This window comes from Camelus ferus, chromosome 17, assembly GCF_009834535.1.
Source record: "Camelus ferus isolate YT-003-E chromosome 17, BCGSAC_Cfer_1.0, whole genome shotgun sequence".
NCBI classification, from domain to species: Eukaryota; Metazoa; Chordata; class Mammalia; order Artiodactyla; family Camelidae; genus Camelus; species Camelus ferus.
In genome coordinates this window covers 42185022-42205688 of record NC_045712.1, presented here as the reverse complement: position 1 = coordinate 42205688, position 20667 = coordinate 42185022, and the positions used below count along the sequence as shown (strand labels likewise).

Below are 20667 nucleotides of genomic sequence, written 5' to 3'. Positions count from 1 at the left end.
TCGGCTCTTGGGGCCCAGCGTGGGGGTTCAGTGTTGTCTCCAGGTACAGGATGTGGATGAGGAAGAGTCACCTATTGTTATCTCTTCCTAGTGCTTAGCACGATGCACAGCACTTCAGAGGGCCTTGAGAAATACCTCTTCAGTGAATGTGTGTATTTAGTAAATTCTGTTGGAAGAAGCCAAAGTAGGTTTGAAACCTGCAGATAGCAGTGTTGCCTGGTTATTTGTCAGGACTCTTGATTGCAAATGACAGACACTATTCAACAAAAAGGGGGCTTTGCTGGAAGGCTCCTGGGGCAAGTGGCCAGCCAAGCCTTGGGTAAAGGCAGGATGTGTCTTCTTTAAGAGCCTTAGAAGCTGGGGTCAGCATTGCAGGCCTTCACCTGTCTCAGCATGTATTCCACTGGTGTTGAGTGCAAGATGAGGTGCATCTGATCTTTGTCTCCTTAGCAGGAAAAAAGGCTTTAGAGAATGCCAGTTTTATATGTCACAGCTTTGCTACCCAGAGAAAGGTCCAGATCCAAAATCCTTACACTCTGGTTGACCTAGCTCAGCCAATTAGGTCAGAGGCCCTGGGGATGATAAAAAATGACTTCGTGACAGGTATTCCTGGGGAGGGGGCATGGGGCCAGGAAACTGTCAAAACAATGTCTACAGTTGAGTTGGTTGTTAGAAATGGCTTTCTGCTTAGTGAACCAAGTCCACACGGAATGCTGGAAATTGTGCTGCAAAATAAAGAGGACCCATTATGAGTGGGAGTGCATAAAATAAACATCCTTCCTTTGTCAGCAGGCAGTCAGCAATCTGGATTTTATATTCTATCAAGATAAAAGTAGAGCTGACTAAAAATTGCTAATATTAATGGCACTTAACGACATGCCTCAGGTTCTTTCCTAAATGCTTTACATGGTTAATCTCCTTTAATCCGCACAAGAACCCTAGAACCTAAGAATTATTACTACTATCATTATCCCCATTTTAAAAAGATGAAATAGAAGCGTGGAAAGTAGGTGAGTGCGGAGTCTAAACCCGTCCGTTCTGATTCAGGGTCCTAAGCCACTGTGGAGTACTGTCTTGTCAAGAAAACTCCTTAGGCGGAGCAAAGCTCTCTTTAGAAGTTAGGATTCGTATACCTTGTGACTTTAAAGCCACATATTATGAAGACATCCAATGTGTCACAGGTTCTGGAATCAAACCTGAGTTTGAATTTCGGCGCTGAGGACCTGAGTGTAAGCATGCGCTAGTGGTTAACTCACCTATTAAGTGGGACTAAAATTGTTTTCTTCTCAGGACTGTGTGTGCACATACTGAGCCTTCAGGCGCCTCATGCTCGCCCATCACCGGGTCAAGTAGACCAGGTGTGGAGCGGGGATGCTGGGCCTCCAGGTTTGTCACTAGGGGGCGCGCGAGGCCCTCGGTAGGAAGGGCGTGCGCTTGCGCTCCAGGCCTCTGGCGTCTCCCGGAAGGCTCAGCGCTTGACGACCCCAGGTAGCGCATGCGTGTCCTGGTCCCGCGGTTGTGATTGGCTTTCAGGCGCCAGGCGCATGCGCTATGCTAAGAAGGCTGGTCCCTCGGGCAAGATGGCTGCCAAAAGTTTTGCTTCCCGCGTCCGAGGTTCTCGGCGCTTTTTGAATGGCTTCGTGGCCGGAGCTGTCGTGGGGGCTGTAGGAGCCGGGCTGACGGTCACGCAGTTCCTCTGGAGTCCGGGCGCTGAGGCAGCGTTGGCGGTGAGGGAGCCGGACGGTGAGTGTGTGGGTCCCCAGGTCTCGGGCCGGGTTCCTGCCTAGGGCAGGAGCAGTGACCCTCGACGCGCGGCTGTCTCCACTCACCGGGCCCTTGGCGGTCCTCCGTCCAGTCTTCGGACTCGGCCTCCTCTCCCTGCGTCGCGTCCCCCCTGCCTCCTTCCAGGGCTTCCTTCCCCTGTGGTCTTACTACCCCCAAATCACGCCATGTGTGTTTTAACGTCTGTGTCCTCCCCTAGATTGTTAGCTCGGACCGTGCCAGTTCCCTTCTCCACTGTGTACACAACCCTGTACCTGGTAAACGTAATTGGCATGCAGTAAGCATGGATGAATGAATGAACACATGGTTTTAGCAGGTTAGCTGACTGTCCTCATTTTACCATCGTTCAAATGCAGAACTCCTGCTACCCACTCTTCAGCATATATGTCCTTAAGTTACCTGAGGTACCTGATATTTGACAAAGTAAATGAGCTCGTGCCCATTTCTTACTGGCCCCGAAATGCTAATTTCACTTGCTCCTTCAGATACTTAGGATTTAGCAAGGGAACTACTGTGGTGAGTTAAAGCCTGGAGAGTGCATTAAGAGAGGATTATTTTGAGACTGACTCTGTTTAGCGCTGCTTGGTTTCTCCCACTAGGAAAAACAATACCAGTTTACCACAGGCTCGCTGCAGCACACATGCCTGCTTCAGTACCAGAACACGGAGGAGAGTGTGGATGAAAGATGGTCTTAAAAAAAGTGTAAAAGCTGTGCTTTTTGTTCCCAAACTAACTCCAAAAACATCATGAGTGGGTGTCTCCCATTCAGTCATATCAGTGACTGGTAAAGGCATGAGTTTTTCCTTTGCTGGTTTTGTATACACTGTACCTTGTGGGCCAGAGATTTGAAAATTTGATATGAAAGACTAGCAAGATCAGGTCCTTATTTAACAGTTAATGAAATAGCCAGAGTTTACCTTGATAGAGCTATACAACTGGTTAAAGGCAAAAACCAGTATTTTACCTGCTGCTGCTGTCTCTTATCTTTGCCTTGTAAGTAATTGCAAAAATGAGATCTAGTGAGTTAAACTGTTGAGTCAGTCCTTTGTAAGTCTTACCCTCCTCCTTATAACTTTTTGTTCCTAATAAGTCATTAACTGTTATTTTTTTCTCCTTTTTTTTTTTTTTTTTTTTCATTTTTAGGTTCTCCAGAAAAGGCTGTCTTGGAACAATTTGGATTCCCTTTAACTGGAACAGAGACTAGGCATTACACTAATCATGCCTTATCTTATGATCAGGCAAAGCGGGTGCCTAGATGGGTTCTTGAACATATATCCAAGAGCAAGATAATGGGTAGGTGGTTAGAAGTAAAGGCATTGATGAAAGATGTTTCCAAATTTAGAATAAGTTGGATTATTAACAATCTCAACCTTTTTCACATTACAGCACATTTAGAAAATGATGATGCTTGTATGGCTCACTAGATAAATGGACCCTGCCTGGTAGCTGGGGAGCCACAGACCCCTTCCAGCTGTCTCAGGGGCTGCATCTTGACACATGAATCAGAGGCTTTGTCATAAATATTGCTGCAACGAGCACCACTCATTCATTACCTCCACAAGTATTTTTCAAGTGCCTACCATGTGCTTGGGACTGTATTGAGCCTTGGGGTCATATCAGTGACCATAGTAGATGGTTTCTACCCACAAGGCACTTTGAGTTGGGGAGGGGATGGGTTGACCCATCACATAATCATGAATGTATAATTGGTGACAGTTGGTAACCAATTGGTAACAACTGTCCTGAAGGAAAAATGATTGCAAGCTGGGTTAGTATAATTAAGGAGCAGTAAAGAATACGATGAGAGTGTCTCACAGGAGAACCTGATACTGATTAGTGAGGGCTTCTCTGAGAAAGTGGCCTGAAGGGTAGGTAGCAGTTACCTCAGCAGAGGAGTTGGGTAGGCAGCGGGATACCGAGAAAAGCATGCCAGGCAGAGAAAGAGCAGCCCAGTTGCATCTTTAAAGACTCCAGAGGGATGAGTTTTGTTCATTAGGGAACTGACAGAAGGCCAGCATTTCTGGGGCAAGGGAGAATGCGATGCAAAATGAGGCTGGAGGGGGTAGGCAGGTGTGTGAGTCTGTTCATGTGTCCTCGTGTCTTGATACGTTCCTATAATTAAGATGACCACATTTGGATATTCAGTGTCAGATTGATTCCTGGGTAGATTATTTCAGTTTACACTCCCATCATCATTCTTTGTCCTGTCTCTTCCAGCTCTCACCCATAATGAGCATTGAGCTTCACCAATTTATTCATTTTATTTGCAGTTATTGGTTACCAGTGAGTGTTAATATTTTGTGAGTTGTTTTTTCATGAATTATTCGTTACTTCTTTCAGTGGGGATATTCTTTTTTGAATTTAGTAGGAGTTCTTTTTTAAAAAAATTTTTTTTTCAACCAGTTTTTTGGGGGAGCGGTAATTAGGTTTTTATTTAATTAATTAATTTTAATGGAGGTGCTGGGGATTGAACCCAGGACCTTGTGCATGCTGACCACATGCTCTACGACTGAATTATAGGCTCTCCCTGTAGTTATTTTACATTAAGGATATGACTTCTTGTCATAGTTGTCTTATTCCCATTTTGTTATTTGCTTTTTAATTTGCTATATGGCCCACAAATTATTTCTCCATTGCTTTCCAGTGCATGCTATGTTTAAATATATCAAAATGCTCACATTAAGATGAGTGTGTGCCTTCATAGAGTACACATCATCCAGCAGAATAGCAGGAGGCTTAGAATGTGTTTGCTGCTAGAAGGAAACTAAGTATAAACTTTATCATAGCAGTGAGACTTGATTATAACTTTACATCAAGGAAAACTGAATTGATTTAGTCTCAAGCCTGACCAATTTCCTTTTAATACAAAAATTTTCCCAAGTAGTAATTTCAGCTTTACTAATTTCATATTACTACTAAGTTATTTTCAGAGACATATAAGAAAAGCACTGCATTTCATATTGTAGATCCTGTGAGCTGTGTAGTGTTGAGGTGAAACAGAGCTGATTTATTTGAAAATGAGAGGCAATATACCTGTGATTTACTTGATTGTAGTGCAAAGAGTCTTCTGTTTTTAGTAATGACAGATTGTGTTATTCAGATTAACTCTCCTAAAAACAACAAGAAATGTTATTAACAGTATGTAAAAAAAGTATATAGAAAAAAAATCACTAAAAAAACCCCCACCACAACCATGAAGAGCCAACATGATAGTAGATTTGCAAGGCCAGTATCTGGGGGAACGCCGGAAGCCAGAGAGGTCAGGGCAGTCCTGGTAAACCAAAACCATGTTGCCTTTGGTTCCGCAGCCTTATGGGGTAAGGGGGACTGAAGGTAAGACCTCAACAGAAGTGAGTTTACATCCCCTCTCTAGGAAGTCATCTTCATCCTAGGCTTTTGAAAATTCCCAAAAATGATTTTTCAAAGGCATTGAGCACCAGGCAAAGAAAACTAGACATAAGAGGAAATGATTCCAATGGTAATGACACTTAGAGAAGTTTACTAGTAATTCTCTGTGTTACCAGTTTTGTTGTTGCTGTTGTTGTTTTAATTTATGGAGTGATTCTAAAAAGTTAGGTATTAGATACTTTACTTTGAACTTTCAGGTCTGATAATTTAAAAATTTTCTTGATTGAATGAAATGACATTGGAATCAGTCATTTCATTGATCTCCATTTTATACTTTTTTGAGTAGCAGCCTGAGTATATTCCTTTTGTCCCCATAATTTTTATAGTTTAACAAGATCTGTCCTAATGACAGCGGAAAATGTCGTGCTTGGATTTGCTGATGTCCACTTTGGCAGACTATTCTGGGGGTGTCAGAATATAAGTAAAAATGAGATTTCGTCTCTCCCGCGTGTGCTCAGATATTTTGTTTCAGAGATTTCTGGATTGAACTCATAACCTAAATGTTTGTTTTGTCATGCCTTAAGAGGCAGTTAAGCAAGATATCAGAGACACTCTCCCCCTCCCCTAGGCTGTGGCTGCCCAGAACAAATTGTTTTGTGTCTATATATATCCATTATTTCAGTACATATAAACTTGTCAAATACAGTTGTACAAAATACAGTACATGGGGGTCTTTTTAAAAAGCAAGAGTGTTTAGTAATTAAGCTTTCTGTACAGCTCAGTTATTTGATTGGTCATTGTTTTTACATAAATACTGTCCAGGGGAACTTTTTCCTTTAACTTGAAAGGCCGTAAACAAAAGTACATGAGATAGCTACACTGTATGAAAACATTCTTTCCTAGACTAGTCCTTGCTAAACTCAGATGAAGTATCTGAACTATCCCAGGAACTTGAGACACGCATGCCGTCAGTCAGCACTGGCTGCTCAGAGAGATACCAGCCAGCAGCAACCAGCTTGCCTTGCTTAGAGAAGATCGAGGGATAGTTGTTCACTGGTAACTTACCCATTTTGTGTGTTTTTCTTCAGGTGATGCAGACAGAAAACATTGTAAATTCAAGCCTGATCCCAACATCCCTCCAACCTTCAGTGCCTTCAACGAGGACTATGTTGGAAGTGGGTGGTCACGAGGACACATGGCCCCAGCAGGAAATAACAAATTCTCATCTGTAGGCATATTTTTGGGGAGGGATGGGAATACAGGCCTGGTGTTATGCATTCCGTGGAACTTGGAAATCAAAAACCCAGGAGCGAAGCCCTAAAACTTGAGAATTTTCATACTCTTACTTTGTAATTTTCTTCCTGACTTTAATCCCTTTTTTGCTCAGACATTTTTAAACAGGTTGAATGAGGAAAACTAAATGCTATGTAGAAGGGAATTGGAAAGCCAGTAGGAGCTAAAGCTACTCAGTCGTTTTTATCTCAAAAAATTTCAGACCTGTGGAGAAGTTGAAGAAGAGAGTCCAGCAAAAACAATTTGACTTGTAAAAACATTGAGGATAGTACAGGAAATATGTTTTGATACACTTACTTTACACATGCAATTTTTTTTAACCACGGACAGTAAATTGCAGACATCGTAACACTTCATTCCTAAGTAGGTTGCTCAGGAGATTGTATCAATCTAAGAATGAGGATGTTTGCATTTATGTCAGGTGTATCATTATACCAGGAAATGTGTGCAGACGTATTTTGTATATTTGTACAGTAATGTATACAATTCATATTCAGATTTGCCAAACTGTCCCAATTATATCCTTTACAACTTTTTTTGGCTTCAGTATCTAATCATGAATTACCCAGTACATTTAGTTGTCATGTCTCTTCAGTCTTCTTTAATTTAGGATAATTTTTCTGCCAAAAAAGGGGAGAAATGTTTTTTTCTGACATTGACATTTATTGCATAAATTGTTAATGCTTATTGTCATTAAGATAGTGGTTCTCAGCCTTGGATACTCATTATAATCAGTGGGGAAAGTTTTTTAAAAAATCCTGATGCCTACACCTGAAAGCCAGAGCAGTTGAATCAGAATTCTAGGGGGTAGGACCCAGGCATCAATATTTTTTAAAGCTTCCTAGGTTATTTCAATGTGCATCCAAGGTTGAGAGCTGCTATTTGAAAAGAAGGTATCTCGTGGCCTTGGTGGTTAGTGTAGATCAATGAAAGGAAATCCAGTGACAGAACCTTGTGTTTGAATCAGAAGTGTGAGATGAGTGGACACATGGTGCCAGAAATTGAGAAGAACAGGAATTTTTTGGTGCCAATTTTGAAGTAATGTGTTTGTACTGTACTTCTTAAATACTGCTGTCCCTGAAAGCTAACCATTGAGAAACTCTGCCAGAAGTTAGTTCATATAGTCTACGTTACAGGTTGAATTTTATATGTTATGAAGAAAGCCAGCACACCAAACTGCTTCTTTTGTTGAAGTCCTTATTCTGAATAATCATCATTGAGCTTTCTGTCATGAAATAGCTGTGGCTTTCATTTATCTAAACAATCACTTTAACTGCCTGAAGCTAAGCTAGGAATACGGAACTGCTTTCCTGTCTCTGCTGTGTAAAAATCTCACTCAAAGAGGAAGGCATTTCAGTGCGAGTTACTATTTTTATTTCTTTTCACAGAAAGCCATGGCTGAAACCTTTTACCTTTCTAATATTGTGCCTCAGAATTTTGATAATAATGCTGGATATTGGAACAGGTAAGATGTGAGAGTTTCAAAAATGTGATTCTGTGGGAGATGAATGATGTGCCGGGAGAATGTGCTAGTGAGCCTGGCAGCTGTTTCTGCCTCTGTTTGTCAGATACTAGCACGACTGAAGTACTTCGGACCGGTTTTCTTTGCTGGATTTTGGGAGTATAATTTTCTGTGGGAGTAAGATTTCAAAACATAGCCAGCCGTTTTGGTCATATTTGCCACTGGTCAGAAATCAAGTTTTAGAAGAAACTGCCCAAAATATTTATTACTGAGGCAGTAGGGCACTCTATAGGCAGAGGAGAGCTCTGTGTTTCTCTCTGCTTGTATTTAAAGATCTGCTGAGCTTTTTGGGAGCAGTTTTGGTGTAGTCAAACGTAGCCATTACCAGTTTTCGATAGGACCTGACTGCAGTAGTCCCCCCTTATCCATGCTTTTGACTTCTGCTGTTTCAGTCAGCTGTGAACCACAGTCCAAAAATATTAAATGGAAAATTCTGGAAATAAGTAAATCATACATTTTAAATTGGCATGTAGCTAAGTAGCATGATGAAATCTAGCACCTCCTGCTCTGTCCTACCGGGAATGTGGATCCTCTGTTGTCCAGTGTATCCCACCCGTTGGTCAGTAACCATATCGCTTTCATAGTGCGTGTGTTCGGGAAACCCTTATTTTACTTAATAATAGCCCCCAAATGCAAGAGTAGTGATGCCGGCCATTTGGATATGCCAAAGAGAAGCTGTAAAGTGCTTTCTTTAAGTGGAAAGGTGAAAGTTGTTGGCTTAAGAAAGAAAAAAATTTGTATACTGAGGTGGCTAAGATCTATCGTAAGAAGGAACCTCCTATCCATGAAATTGTGAAGAAGAAAAAAGAAACTCATGCTAGTTTTGCTGCTGCACCTCCAGCTGTAAAAGTTACAGCCACTAAGCATGATTGCTTAGTGATGGAAAAGGCATTAAATTCATTCAGTAAGGTATTTTAAGAGAGACCACATCCACATAACTTTTATTACAGTATATTGTTATAATTGTTCTATTTTGTTATTAGTTATTATTGCTAAGTCTCTTACTATGCCTAAATTATAGATTAAGTTTTATCATATGTATGTATAGGAAAAAACATAGTGTGTATAGGATTTGGTACTGTCCGCGGTTTCAGGAATCCACTGGGGTCTTGGAACGTATCCTCTGCAAATAAGGGGTGACTACTGTGTAAAATCATTTGAGTCTTCTATATTTTTCTGACTCTAATTCAGTTCTATCAAGAGATCTTTTTAAGCATTTAAAACTAGTACTAATATTTCAGGGTACTGCGTTTTCCCCAGTCAGTACTTTGTGTTTTAAAATAATTAATAAGAGAGCACCTCACACTAAAATAATACTTCAACAGTTGTTTCATCTGCATACTCTCCCTTCCCCCTACTCAGATTACTTTAAGCAGGTCACAGATATATTGTTTCAGCCATAAATATTTCAATACATATTTTTAGAAGGAAAGAATTTCTTAAAAACATAACCACAGTACTGTTACTGCCCCTAAAAAATTTAATAGTAAGAAGTAGTTCCTTATTACCAATTTTATAATCAGTGTTGAAATTTCCCTTATTGTCTTTACTTTTTTTATTTTTGGTTGATTCTAACCTGGTCCACACATAGATTTGGGTGATATCTCTTTAGTCCCTTTTAATCTGTAAGTTTCTTTCCCACTTTTTTTCCCTCCCCTTGCAAATTATTTGTTGAAGACCTGGGATGTTAGTCCTATAGAATTTTCTTTCCATATTCTGACTGATTACATACCTGTAGAAGCTTTTAACAGTTTCCTTTCTCAAGGGATATAGTTTTGGGAGGGAAATGTTATCTTTAGTTGGGCATATATGCATAGTATGTACTAATGTGGATTTTACTTTTTAGATAAGGAAACTGAGGAAGGATGTCATGCATTGTTACTGCTCATAAATCTCTTGCAACTGCAGCATAAAAAAGTGCATATTAAAACTGCTTGTCATTTTTAGCTAATAAATTGGCAAAAACAGTTTTTAAGTGATAAATCCCAGTGTTGTAAAGATTGTTGAGAAACTGCATGTCATATTTTGGAATTTATAGATTTGTACAGTCTCATTAAAAATACTAGTTTTACATATAATCAAGCATCATTAAAATATTTATTCAATAAATTCTAGCCCTTGAAATTTATTCTAAGGGTAATTCACAATGTTGCTAATAATGGATAATAATGTACAATGTTGCATTATTTAAGAAATGTTAGAATAAACCCGGTTGTCCTACAATAGGAATGATTACATAAGAAAGATGTATCTTGTTGAAATGATACATAGTTCTTCGAAAAAGTGAGAACTATGGCACAGAAAAATAAGGGAGAAAACAACAAAATTTCAGTTCTTAATTGCAATGAATGCAAACACAGGAAAATGCAGATAGTTTTATAAATGTGTGTAATTTTTAAGTTTTTTGGTTTAGTAAGTAAACTGGGAAAAAATGTTCCTTATATGCTTGTAGTGTTTGTGCCACATTCTCTTGTTTACATTTTTCTAATTCCATATTCTTGGTATCTTACCTTAGGACTTGATATGGTTTGCCCTTTTCTACATTTATGTCCGAGAATATCATACTTGGTTTTGCTTTGCTTTTCAGAATAGAAATGTACTGTCGAGAACTGACAGAGAGGTTTGAGGACGTCTGGATAGTATCTGGACCATTGACCTTACCTCAGACTGGAAGGGACGGAAAGAAAACAGTTAGTTACCAGGTAGGAACAGGTTTTAACAGTCAGGCTTATGTTATTTGCATGAGATTGTAATCTCGTTCTGTATGCTACTTTTTAATTTCATTTATTCAATGGGATTTATCAAACAGCTGTTGGAATGATAGGCTTACAGGATATAATGATGGATTAAAAAGCAGCCATTGACTTCAAGTTTAGTAAGGGAGACAGACATGTTATCAATTAGTTATTTTAATATGTGATATCTGTACAGCTACATAGATGAAATGGTGTCAGAAAGAATGGACCAGCCCTATTTGCGTGGGTCAGGAAGACTTACTGGAGGAGACTTGATAGATGATTAGGAATAAACTGAGTCAGGAGGGGAGCAGGGGAACTCCAGAAGATGGAGCAGTGTGAGCCCAGGGCGTTTATGGTCAACAGCACAGTTCTGGGATTTAGGTTTCACTGATCAAGACTGGAGCTTGTGGTACAAAAAAGTATGGGTGGCTCAGAGGGAGGTTGGAGATTTCTATAATAGTCAGGAGAGGGGCTAGATAACGGAGGGCTTTGTATTTCTTGAAGACTTCAATTTTAGTTTTTAGACAGATGAGTCACAGATTTTTTTAAGCATGAGTGATGTGATTTGTTTGGGGTTTTACTGAGTATTCTGGTGGCACTGTGTAGAGAGGTAGGTGAGGAAGGTGGTGTTTATAGGAGAGACTGTAGGCCAGGAGGTGAGCTGGGACATTCTTGCAGAGTCCACGCGAGAACAGATGCAGGGCTGAACACAGGCAGGTGGAGTGAAGCGGAGGAGCAGAATACAGGAAAGGGTAACCATGAATCTGTTTTTTGGGTGAGGAAGAGGGAACAGTTGAAGACATGCAGATTGCAGTCAGTTGAATAAATGGGAGGAAAAGCTTTTCTTTTAGATGCTTGGATTTTTAAAAAAAGGTAAAGTTTTTTTATATGCAAGATATTTGAGAACTGTATCGACTGAAGGAAAGGGAGATGAAAGATGTAAGAGAGTATTATTAGTGGTATGAGAGCTTTAGACAGCTCGTGTTGATGTCTAAGACTGAGGATTCTGCCAGGAGGGTGGCTGAATGGGTGTACTGTGAGATCCAGAGGGCCGGGGACGAAGTGGAGTGAGGAGGAAGCAAGGTGATAGTAAAGAGAGAAGGACTGAAGGACTTCCTGGGGAAGTCAAAGAGGAGGTGTGTTTGGAGGGAACTTCTAGTGGTGTTCAGAAAATGCTGCTTAGGTCACGTGATTACTTAAGTGGGTCTGTGATAAAAACTGAATGACCTGAGAAACAGGGTTAGGAAAACAAAAAAACTTAAGGGTATATTCTGTCGCATTTGACTTGCTTATTACCAGCTTGTCTGCCTGTGATGTGCAGTGGTGTGTAAGCATCCAAGGTGTTCATATAGGCACTCCCGCCCTCAGAGAATTCCAGGAGTTCTTGTGGGAGTGAAGGAGTGGCAACGAGTTAGTATTTTAAGCAGATTAATCTCTCTCCTCTGATCATCTTACTAACTTTAGTATTTTTTGTAATATTAGAAGAAAAAAATGGCTTGAAGCTCCCTGTAGTCTCTTTTCAAATACTAATTATTCTTGAGCTTTGGTAAATCCTCTTTACTCTTACCATTGGAAAATAGATTCTCCCAGCTTTCACTTCTAAACCTTAAAGTCATCAAATTACAGTTTTATGTGTGCTTTGTTTTCATAAAATTGAAAGATTTACATGACTCACTCACTGTGTGGTAGAAGAAGAAATGTGTACAAAGTTTAAAAGGGAAAATTAACCAGTAATTAAGAGCATTTTGCTTAGCAGCTTTTTTGGTGTGTGTGAATATTTCTGTTAAATATGTTTTGGCCAAATGCTGTCATGCAAAGTATATTGCTTTTCTTAAGCTGGATATAATTTTTTGAAATGTAACTTATAAAAAATATTATATATCTGCTGAGAGGGCCTAGAAGCAGTGATGTGCTGTTAGCAGTGAGTGTGCCTTGAGACCAGGTCTTGATATCTAAAAAACCATCTCCTGCTGAAAGAACCCAGCACTTGCAGAAACGGCTGATTCCAGGGCTGGTTCAGGGAAGGTACAGAACGGAACATCTTGTGTCAGGAAGTAAGAAAGTGCTCACACTATTGGTGAGGACGTGTCCAAAGGACACAGGAATCAGTTTGATGGAGTTCTAACTTACCGTGTTTGGAACTAGTTGATATAAAAATAAAATGGATTATAGATATGTTGAATTAAATAACAATCTATGCTTTTAATAAGTAAATACATGGGTGTAAGAAAAAGCTGCTTCTGGTGGATGGTCAACTAATAAGTTTGTAAGAATGAAACAGAAAGATCATTTTGTAACCATCACGGTAATAAGTGTTTCGGACAATCATCAGTGGACACTTAAAACTAGAAAGTTTTGTGAGGAACAGGACATTTATATAGCCTAAAAGAATGCCCCCACAAATTACTTATTAATAGCAAAGCAAGAAATGATAACTCTGCAGTAGAGAAACTCCCCTTCAACTGAGTGATCAAAGTTAATATTGCCAGTATGGGGCCTACTGATAAACTGTACTTCCTAGTGGGATGTATTAAGCAGAATACAGTATCGCTTCTGTGATATTTCTCCCCAAAACGCAGAGCGTTGAGTCTCATCATGCAGAAGTATCAGGCAAACCCCAACTGAGGAACATTCTGTGAAGCAGCTGATTTGTGCTCTTCAAAAATGTTAGTGTTGTGAAAGACAAAGACAGAAATTAGGTGTTCCGGGTTAATGGAGACTGAGAGCTGCAGACTAAAAATGCATGAAAACAAAATATAATGTGTTGTCTTAGATCAGATCCTTGATCAGGGAAACAGGAGTTGCTAAAGAAGACTTTATTTGGACAACTGGCAACATTTGAGGTGTGTAGATTAGATAATTATATTTTATCAGTGTTAAATTTCCTGATTTTTATAATTATACTGTAATTGTGGAAGTAAATGTCTTTGCTCCTAGAAATACATCCTGAAAGATGTGTCTTCGACTTATTTTCAAAAAGTTTAGTGAAAAGAAATAGAAAAAAAGGCAATGGTTAAAAACAAATTGGGTAAAATGTTATCAGTTGATGAACCTGGGTGAAGGGTACACAATGTTCTGTGTGTCATCCTTGCAAATTTTAAATTTGCAGTTAGTTCAGAATGAAGCAAATATACATATATGTATATTTTAATATATCTTTTCTATATGAGAATTCTGATTACACTGGATAATATGTATTTTCTATGCCAGACTTCTCATTAAACTAGAATATATAAATCTAACCACTAAAGACTTAACCTTTTTTAAAATATACTTTTTTATTGAAGTATGATCAGTTTACAGTGTTGTGTCAATTTCTGGTGTACAGCACAATGCGTCAGTCATATGTGAACATACATGTATTCATTTTCATATTCTTTTTCACCATAAGTGACTGCAAGATATTGAATATAGTTCTCTGTGCTATACACTATAAACTTGTGTATCTATTTTATATATAGTAGTTAGGATCTGCAAATCTCAAATCTCAATTTGTCCCTTTCCACCCCCTTCCTCCCCGGAAACCATAAGTTTGTTTTCTATGACTGTGAGTCTGTTTCTGTTTTGTAAATAAGTTCTTTTGTCTTTTTTTCTAGATTCCACACGTGAGTGATATCATGTGGTATTTTTCGTTCTCTTTCTGGCTTACTTCGTTTAGAATGACAGTCTCCAGGTCCATCCATGTTGCTGCAGATGGGTTTATTATATTCTTCTTTATGGCTCTGTAGTATTCTGTTGTATTAATATACCACAATTTCTTAATCCAGTCATCTGTCGATGGACAAATAGCTTGCTTCCATGTCTTGGCTATTGTATATAGTGCTGCTGTGAACATTGGGGTGCGTGTATCTTTTTGAGTTCCCTCCAGATATATACCCAGAAGTGGGATTGCTAGATCATATGGTAAGTCTATCTTTAGTTTTTTGAGGAATCTCCATATTGTTTTCCATAACGGCTGCACTAAACTACGTTCCCATCAACAGTGTAGGAGGGTTCCCTTTTCTCTACACCCTCTTGAGTGTTTATCATTTATGGCCTGGATCATATGGTAAGTCTATTTTTAGTCTTTGGAATCTCCAGACTATTTTCCATAAAGGGTGCACCAAGCTACATTCCCACCAGCAGTGTAGGAGGGTTCCCTTTTCTCCACAGCCTCTGCACCATTTATCGTTTGTGAACTTTTGAATGATGGCCATTCTGACTGGTGTGAGGTGATACCTCATTCTAGTTTTGATTTGCGTTTCTCTGATAAGTAGCGAGATTGAGGCTTCTTTCATGTGCCTCTTAGCCATTGATATGTCTTAATTGGAGAATTGCTTGTTTAGGTCTTGGGCTCATTTTTGGATGGTTTATTTGTTTTTTTGTTAAGTTGTGTGAACTGTTTACATTTCTGGAAATTAACCTTTTGTCAGTGTCGCATCACTTGTGGGTATTTTCTCCCATTTCGTTGGTTGCTGTTTTGTTTTGGTTATGGTTTCCTTTGCTGTGCAAAAGCTTATAAGTTCAGTTACGTCCCACTTGTTAATTTTTGCTTATACTTCTATTGCCTGGATAGACTGCCCTAGGAGAACATGGCTAAGATTTGTGTCAGAGGCGGTTTTACCTATGTTTTCTTGTAGGTTTATCATGTCTAGTGTTACATTTAAGTCTTTTAGCCATTTTGAGTTTATTTCTGTGTATGGTGTGAGGGAGTGTTCTAACTTCATTGATTTACACGCTGCTATCCATTTTTCCCAACATCACTTGCTGAAGAGAGTGTCTTTTCTCCTTTGCGTATTCTTGCCTTCTGTGTCGAAGGTTAATTGACCGTAGAGGTCTGTGGGTTTATTTCTGGGCTCTCTGTTTTCTTCCGCTGATCCATGTGTCTGTTTTTATGCCAATACCAGTCTATTTTTATTACTGTCGCTAGGTAGTGTTGTCGGAAGTCTGGGTTGATTATTCCTCCAGATCCATTCTTTTTCTTCAACATTGCTTTGGCAATTCTGGGTCTTTCATGATTCCAGATAAATTTTAGATTTTGTTCTAGTTCTGTGAAAAATGTCCTTTGGTAATTTGATAGAGATCACACTGAATCTGTAGATTGCCTTGGGCAGCGTGGCCATTTTTACAATACTGGTTCTTCCAATCCAAGAACATGGGATATCTTTCCATTTCTTTAAGTCCTCTTTAAGTTCCTTAATCGGTGTTTTGTAGTTCTTCCTGTATAAATCTTTCACCTTCTCAGTCATGTTTATTCCTAAGTATTGTATTGTTTTGGATGTGTTTTTAAAAGGAATTGTTTCTTTACTCTATTTTCCTTCTATTTCATTGTTAGTGTTAAGAAATGCAAATGATTTCTGTATGTTCACCTTATATCCTGCTACCTTGTCAAATTCTTTTATCAGCTCTAATGGTTTGTGTATGGAGCCTTTAGGGATTTCTATATATTGGATCATGTCATCTGTATATAGTGACAGTTTTATCTCTTCTCTTCCAATTAGGGTCCTTTTTGTTTGTATTTCTTGCCTGCTTGCTGTGGTAGGACTTCTGAGACTATGTTGAATAGAAGTGGTGAGTGTGGGCATCCTTGTCTTGTTCCAGATTTTAGCGGGAAGGCTGTCAGCTTGTCACTGCTGAGTATTATCCTGGCTGTGGGCTTGTCATAAATAGCTTTTATTGTGTTGAGATATGTTCCCTCTATACCCACTTTGGTTAGAGGTTTTATCATAAATGGGTGTTGAATTTTATCAAATGCTTTTTCTATATCGATTGAGATGATCATGTGGTTTTTGTCCTTTCTCTTGTTGATGTGGTGTGTCACATTGATTTACATATGTTGAACCATGTTTGTGTCCCTGGGTTGAACCCAACTTGATCATAATGTATAATTGTTTTCATGTGTGGTTGGATTCCCCTGTTTGGTAATATTTTGTTGAGGACTTTTACGTCTATGTTCATCAACGCTATTGACCTATATAGCTTTCTTTTTTGGTAGTGTCTTTGGCTTTGGTATCAGGGTGATGGTGGCTTCATAGAATGAGTTTAGGAGTATTCCCTCTTCAGTCTTTTAGAAGAGTTTGAGAAGGAGCGATATGAGCTCTTCTTTGTATGTTTGATGGAACTCCCCTGTGAAACCATCTGGTCTTGGACTTTTGTTTGCAGTGAGGTTTTTTATTGCTGATTCTATTTCACTTCTAGTAATCGGTTATTCAAAGGATCTAACTCTCCTTTTTCTTTTCCTTTTTTTTTTTTTTGTAATGGAAGTAGAGTCGTCTACATTGTGTCAATTTCTGGTGTACAACACATTGTCTCAGTCTGTGTGTGTGTGTATGTATACATATACATACTCTTTATTAAATGTTATTATAAGATATTGAATATAGTTCTGTGTGCTATACAGTATAAACTTGTTTATCTGTTTTATCCATATTAGTTAGTGTCCGCAAATCTTGGACTCTCAATTTAGCCCTTCCTCTGCCCTTGGTAACCGTAAGTTTGTTTTCTGTGTCCATGAGTTTGTTTCTTTTTTGCAGATAAATTTATTTGTGTCTTTTTTTTAGACCCCACATGTAAGTGATTGTCTGCAACTTTTTATCAATTATTTTTCTTAACTTGTACTCAGATTTTGCTGAAGCTCTAAACACCTGCAGTATCACAGAGGCCTCTATTAAGTTTCTCTGTTCCCAGTTCTGTTGGTGTCAGTCTATTTGGAGTCCAGAAATCATGATGAGGAAGTATACATTTTTACTTTTCTCATCCTCTAAGCTGTCAGGAATGAAGAATACCATAAGATCTGAAAAGAGAACTCCATTTACAGTGAAATCAGGAAATGTCAAGTCTTATGTCAAGGACTTTCAAATAATATCTGAAACCTACAGTTCATTTGGAGTAAATTACAAAAGGATATTAAGTTGGCATGTCTTCTCTTACTAAATCATGGGCAGGGTACTGGAATGAGTTAGGTAGTTCCAGAAGGGCCCCACCAGTAGCAGGCCACAGGAGAAACTTCTGGAACCTTCCTTGGAGTTTATCCCTTTCTGTTGGAATACTAGGACTGGTCAGGTGGTTGTAATCTGTAAAAGCACAGATTTTATGTCCGATCTGTCCTTGTATTTTTATTTTGATACTTACTTGCATTTGGTCCTGGGAATATGATCAGACTTCGTTAAAGTTCAGTTTTATCTGCAAAATTTGGATAATAATAATATTTGCCTCATTGGGATGTTGGGACCATTGTTTAGTACCTAGCAAATAGTAGGTGTTCAGTAAATGTCAGCTACTATTATTATTCCTTTGGAGGCAGACTTAAGAAATCTCAGTGACATTAAATTCCTGAAGAGAATGAAGTGGTACCTACAAAGAATTCATTACTCAGATTGGTTAACATTAACACTATCAAGTTAATGAAAAAAAGATGATCTCTCAGTATTCTAAAACTTCAGAAATGTAACTCCTACCTATTCCTAGAGAAATTGCTTTAGACATACTTCAGTTAACTGAAATATGAATCAAATAAAGAATTCACAAAATGGAAAAGCTGTGAACAGAACATTTAACAATTAAGTCTTGTAATTAATCTTACACAACAGATTGTAATAGATGGTATTCTTGAAATAAAGCTGCCCTGAGGTCTAATATGTAATCGTTTTATAAAAGATAAAGACAAAAACCAAAGGATGTACCAGCAACAACCAGGGGATTCCAGGGGGAGTGGGAGAGAGGCATCGCAGTATAAGTGCACCGAGTTCTTCATTCTTCATAGGAGCTGTCAGTGCACTCTGCTTCATATCAGAAGCTGGTAAAAATAGAGGTTTATGCATATGTACACCTATAAAATGAACACTAATAAAACCAACTCTCCCCTAACAGAACAAAACAATAAAATAAAACAACCCAAAAAGACACTATAGCAAAAGACAGAAAACTAAGAAAACATACTAATAAGATGACAGACCAGTTACATGTTATAACAGTAAATATAATATATTCAGTTAATGAAAGTAAAATACCTCAGATTGGATCAGTGTGTAAAAGCCAACTAATTATTTATTTATTTATTTATTTATTTATTTATTTATTTATTTATTTATTGAGGGAGGTAATTATTTATCTATTTATTTATTTACTTTTGGAGGAGGTACTGGGGATTCAACCCAGGACCTTGTGCATGCTGAGCATGTACTCTGCCACTTGAGCTATACCCTCTCCCCAAAAGCAAACTAATAATTTTTTTGAAAACAACCTTATTGTGGTATGATTCTGTACAGTAAACTATGCATATTTTAGATGTACAATTTGATGAATTTTGATAAATGAATTCACCTGTGAAGCCACCACCACAATCAAGATAGCTAACATTTCCATCACTCCCCAAGAGGTACAGATTTCAAACTCCCAGTTTATCCCTCCCAGCCCTTTACCCCTTGGTAACCATGAATCTATTCTCTATGTCTGTGAGTCTGTTTCTGTTTTGTAAATAAGTTTGTATGTGTCTGGTATTTTTTTGTTTGTTTTTTTAGATTCCACGTATAAGTGATATCATGTGGTATTTTTCTTTCTCTTTCTGGCTTTCTTCACTTAGAATGACAGTCTCCAGGTCCATCCATGTTGCTGCAAACAACATTATTTTGTTCTTTTTTATGGCTGAGTAGTATTCCATGTGCGCGTGCGTGTGTGTGCGCGCGCACACACACACATACACACCCCACCACAACTTGTGTATCCAGTCTTTAGTTGATGGACATTTAGGTTGTTTCCATGTCTTGGTTATTGTAAATAGTGAACATTGGGGTGCATGTGTCTTTCTAAATTATATTTTTCTTTGGATACATGCCCAGGAGTGGGATTGTTAGATCATATGGTAAGTTTATTTTTGGTTTTTTTAAGGAACCTCCATACTGTCCTCCATAGTGGCTGCACCAATTTACATTCCCACCAGCAGTGTAGGAGGGTTCCTTTTGTTCCACGCCCTCTCCAGCATTTATTGTTTGTGGGCTTTTTAATGATGGCCATTCTGAGTGGTGTGAGGTGATACCTCATTGTTAGTTTTGGTTTGCATTTCTCTAACAATTAGTGATGATGAGCATCTTTTCATGTGCTTGTTGACCATCTGTATGTCTTCTTTGGAGAGATGTTTATTTAGGTCTTCTGTCCATCTTTTTTGATTGGGTTGCTTTTTTTTGTTTTTTGTTTTTATAATAAGTTGTATGAGCTGTTTGTATATTTTGGAAGTTAGTCCCTCGTTGGTTGCATCACTTGCAAATATTTGCTCCCATTCTGTAGGTTGTCTTTTTGTTTTGTGGATGGTATCCTTAGCTGTGCAAAAGCTTTCAAGTTTAATTAGGTCCCATTAGGTAATATACTCAACTGTTGAAAGTAAAAATCTCAGATTGGATGAGAAAGTAAAAGCCAACTAATTATTAACTCAGAAAGATTAAAAGTTTAAAACAAATGGGTAAAATAAATTAAACAAACCCAAACAGAAAATGAACAGAGATTATGATGTTAGTATCAGACAGCAGTGTGTTCTACCCAGTTGTGTAGCATCAGCATTTATCACAGAAAATACTGCATAAATACAAAAAGGCATGAGATGATTAGAGTAATATTGGGAGGTTTCGACAATCCTCTTTCAGTTCTTAACAAATACTAGGTTAAAAGTACTCAGTTATACAAGTTGGTCATATTTTAGGCCACAGAGAATCCTCATATTTTAAAGTAAAGTATCATAGGGAGTATTTGTCTCAAGAAGGCTTCCACCATGAAATTACCTAGGTGTATTCCTACCTTATGAGTATTCTGTTTTATCAAATACCTTTTAAAACATCTAGATAAGATGTCAAATCTTGATAGATAGATTTTTCTACTTTAATCTTTGTTGTAGTAAATTATACAAATAGTCCTTTTTTTATTGTGGTGTAAAATGTACATTACAAAATTTACCATTTTAACCATTTTTAGGTATACATCTCTGTGACATCAAGTACATTCTGCCATCCATCCCCA

The 20667-nt window shown here is 38.3% G+C and overlaps 1 protein-coding gene and 1 long non-coding RNA gene across 17 annotated transcripts in view; one reads left to right on the top strand and one right to left on the bottom strand.

Moving 5' to 3' along the window:
- The window catches only part of LOC116657266, a 26150-nt gene extending 5483 nt beyond the window's left edge, over positions 1–20667 (bottom strand). The window contains exon 1 of the long non-coding RNA XR_004312368.1: positions 20591–20667. This is a non-coding gene — a long non-coding RNA (uncharacterized LOC116657266). The remainder of the gene's footprint in view (positions 1–20590) is intronic.
- Positions 1543–20667, top strand: part of EXOG (exo/endonuclease G) — a 51718-nt gene continuing 32593 nt past the window's right edge. For 7 of the 16 annotated variants that reach the window (XR_004312365.1, XR_004312366.1, XR_004312362.1 and 4 more), the window contains exons 1-6: positions 1546–1743; positions 2926–3075; positions 6219–6358; positions 7812–7888; positions 10533–10647; positions 14280–14288. Coding sequence is in view for 2 of the 16 variants with exons in the window: in XM_032459202.1 (XP_032315093.1) it covers positions 1545–1743; positions 2926–3075; positions 6219–6358; positions 7812–7888; positions 10533–10647; positions 14280–14288 (690 nt within the window). In the remaining 14 variants the exon portion in view is untranslated. Of the gene's footprint in view, positions 1744–2925; positions 3076–6218; positions 6359–7811; positions 7889–10532; positions 10648–14279; positions 14289–20667 lie in introns of all 16 variants that reach the window. The other 9 variants (XR_004312359.1, XR_004312357.1, XR_004312356.1 and 6 more) reach the window with 3 other exon arrangements.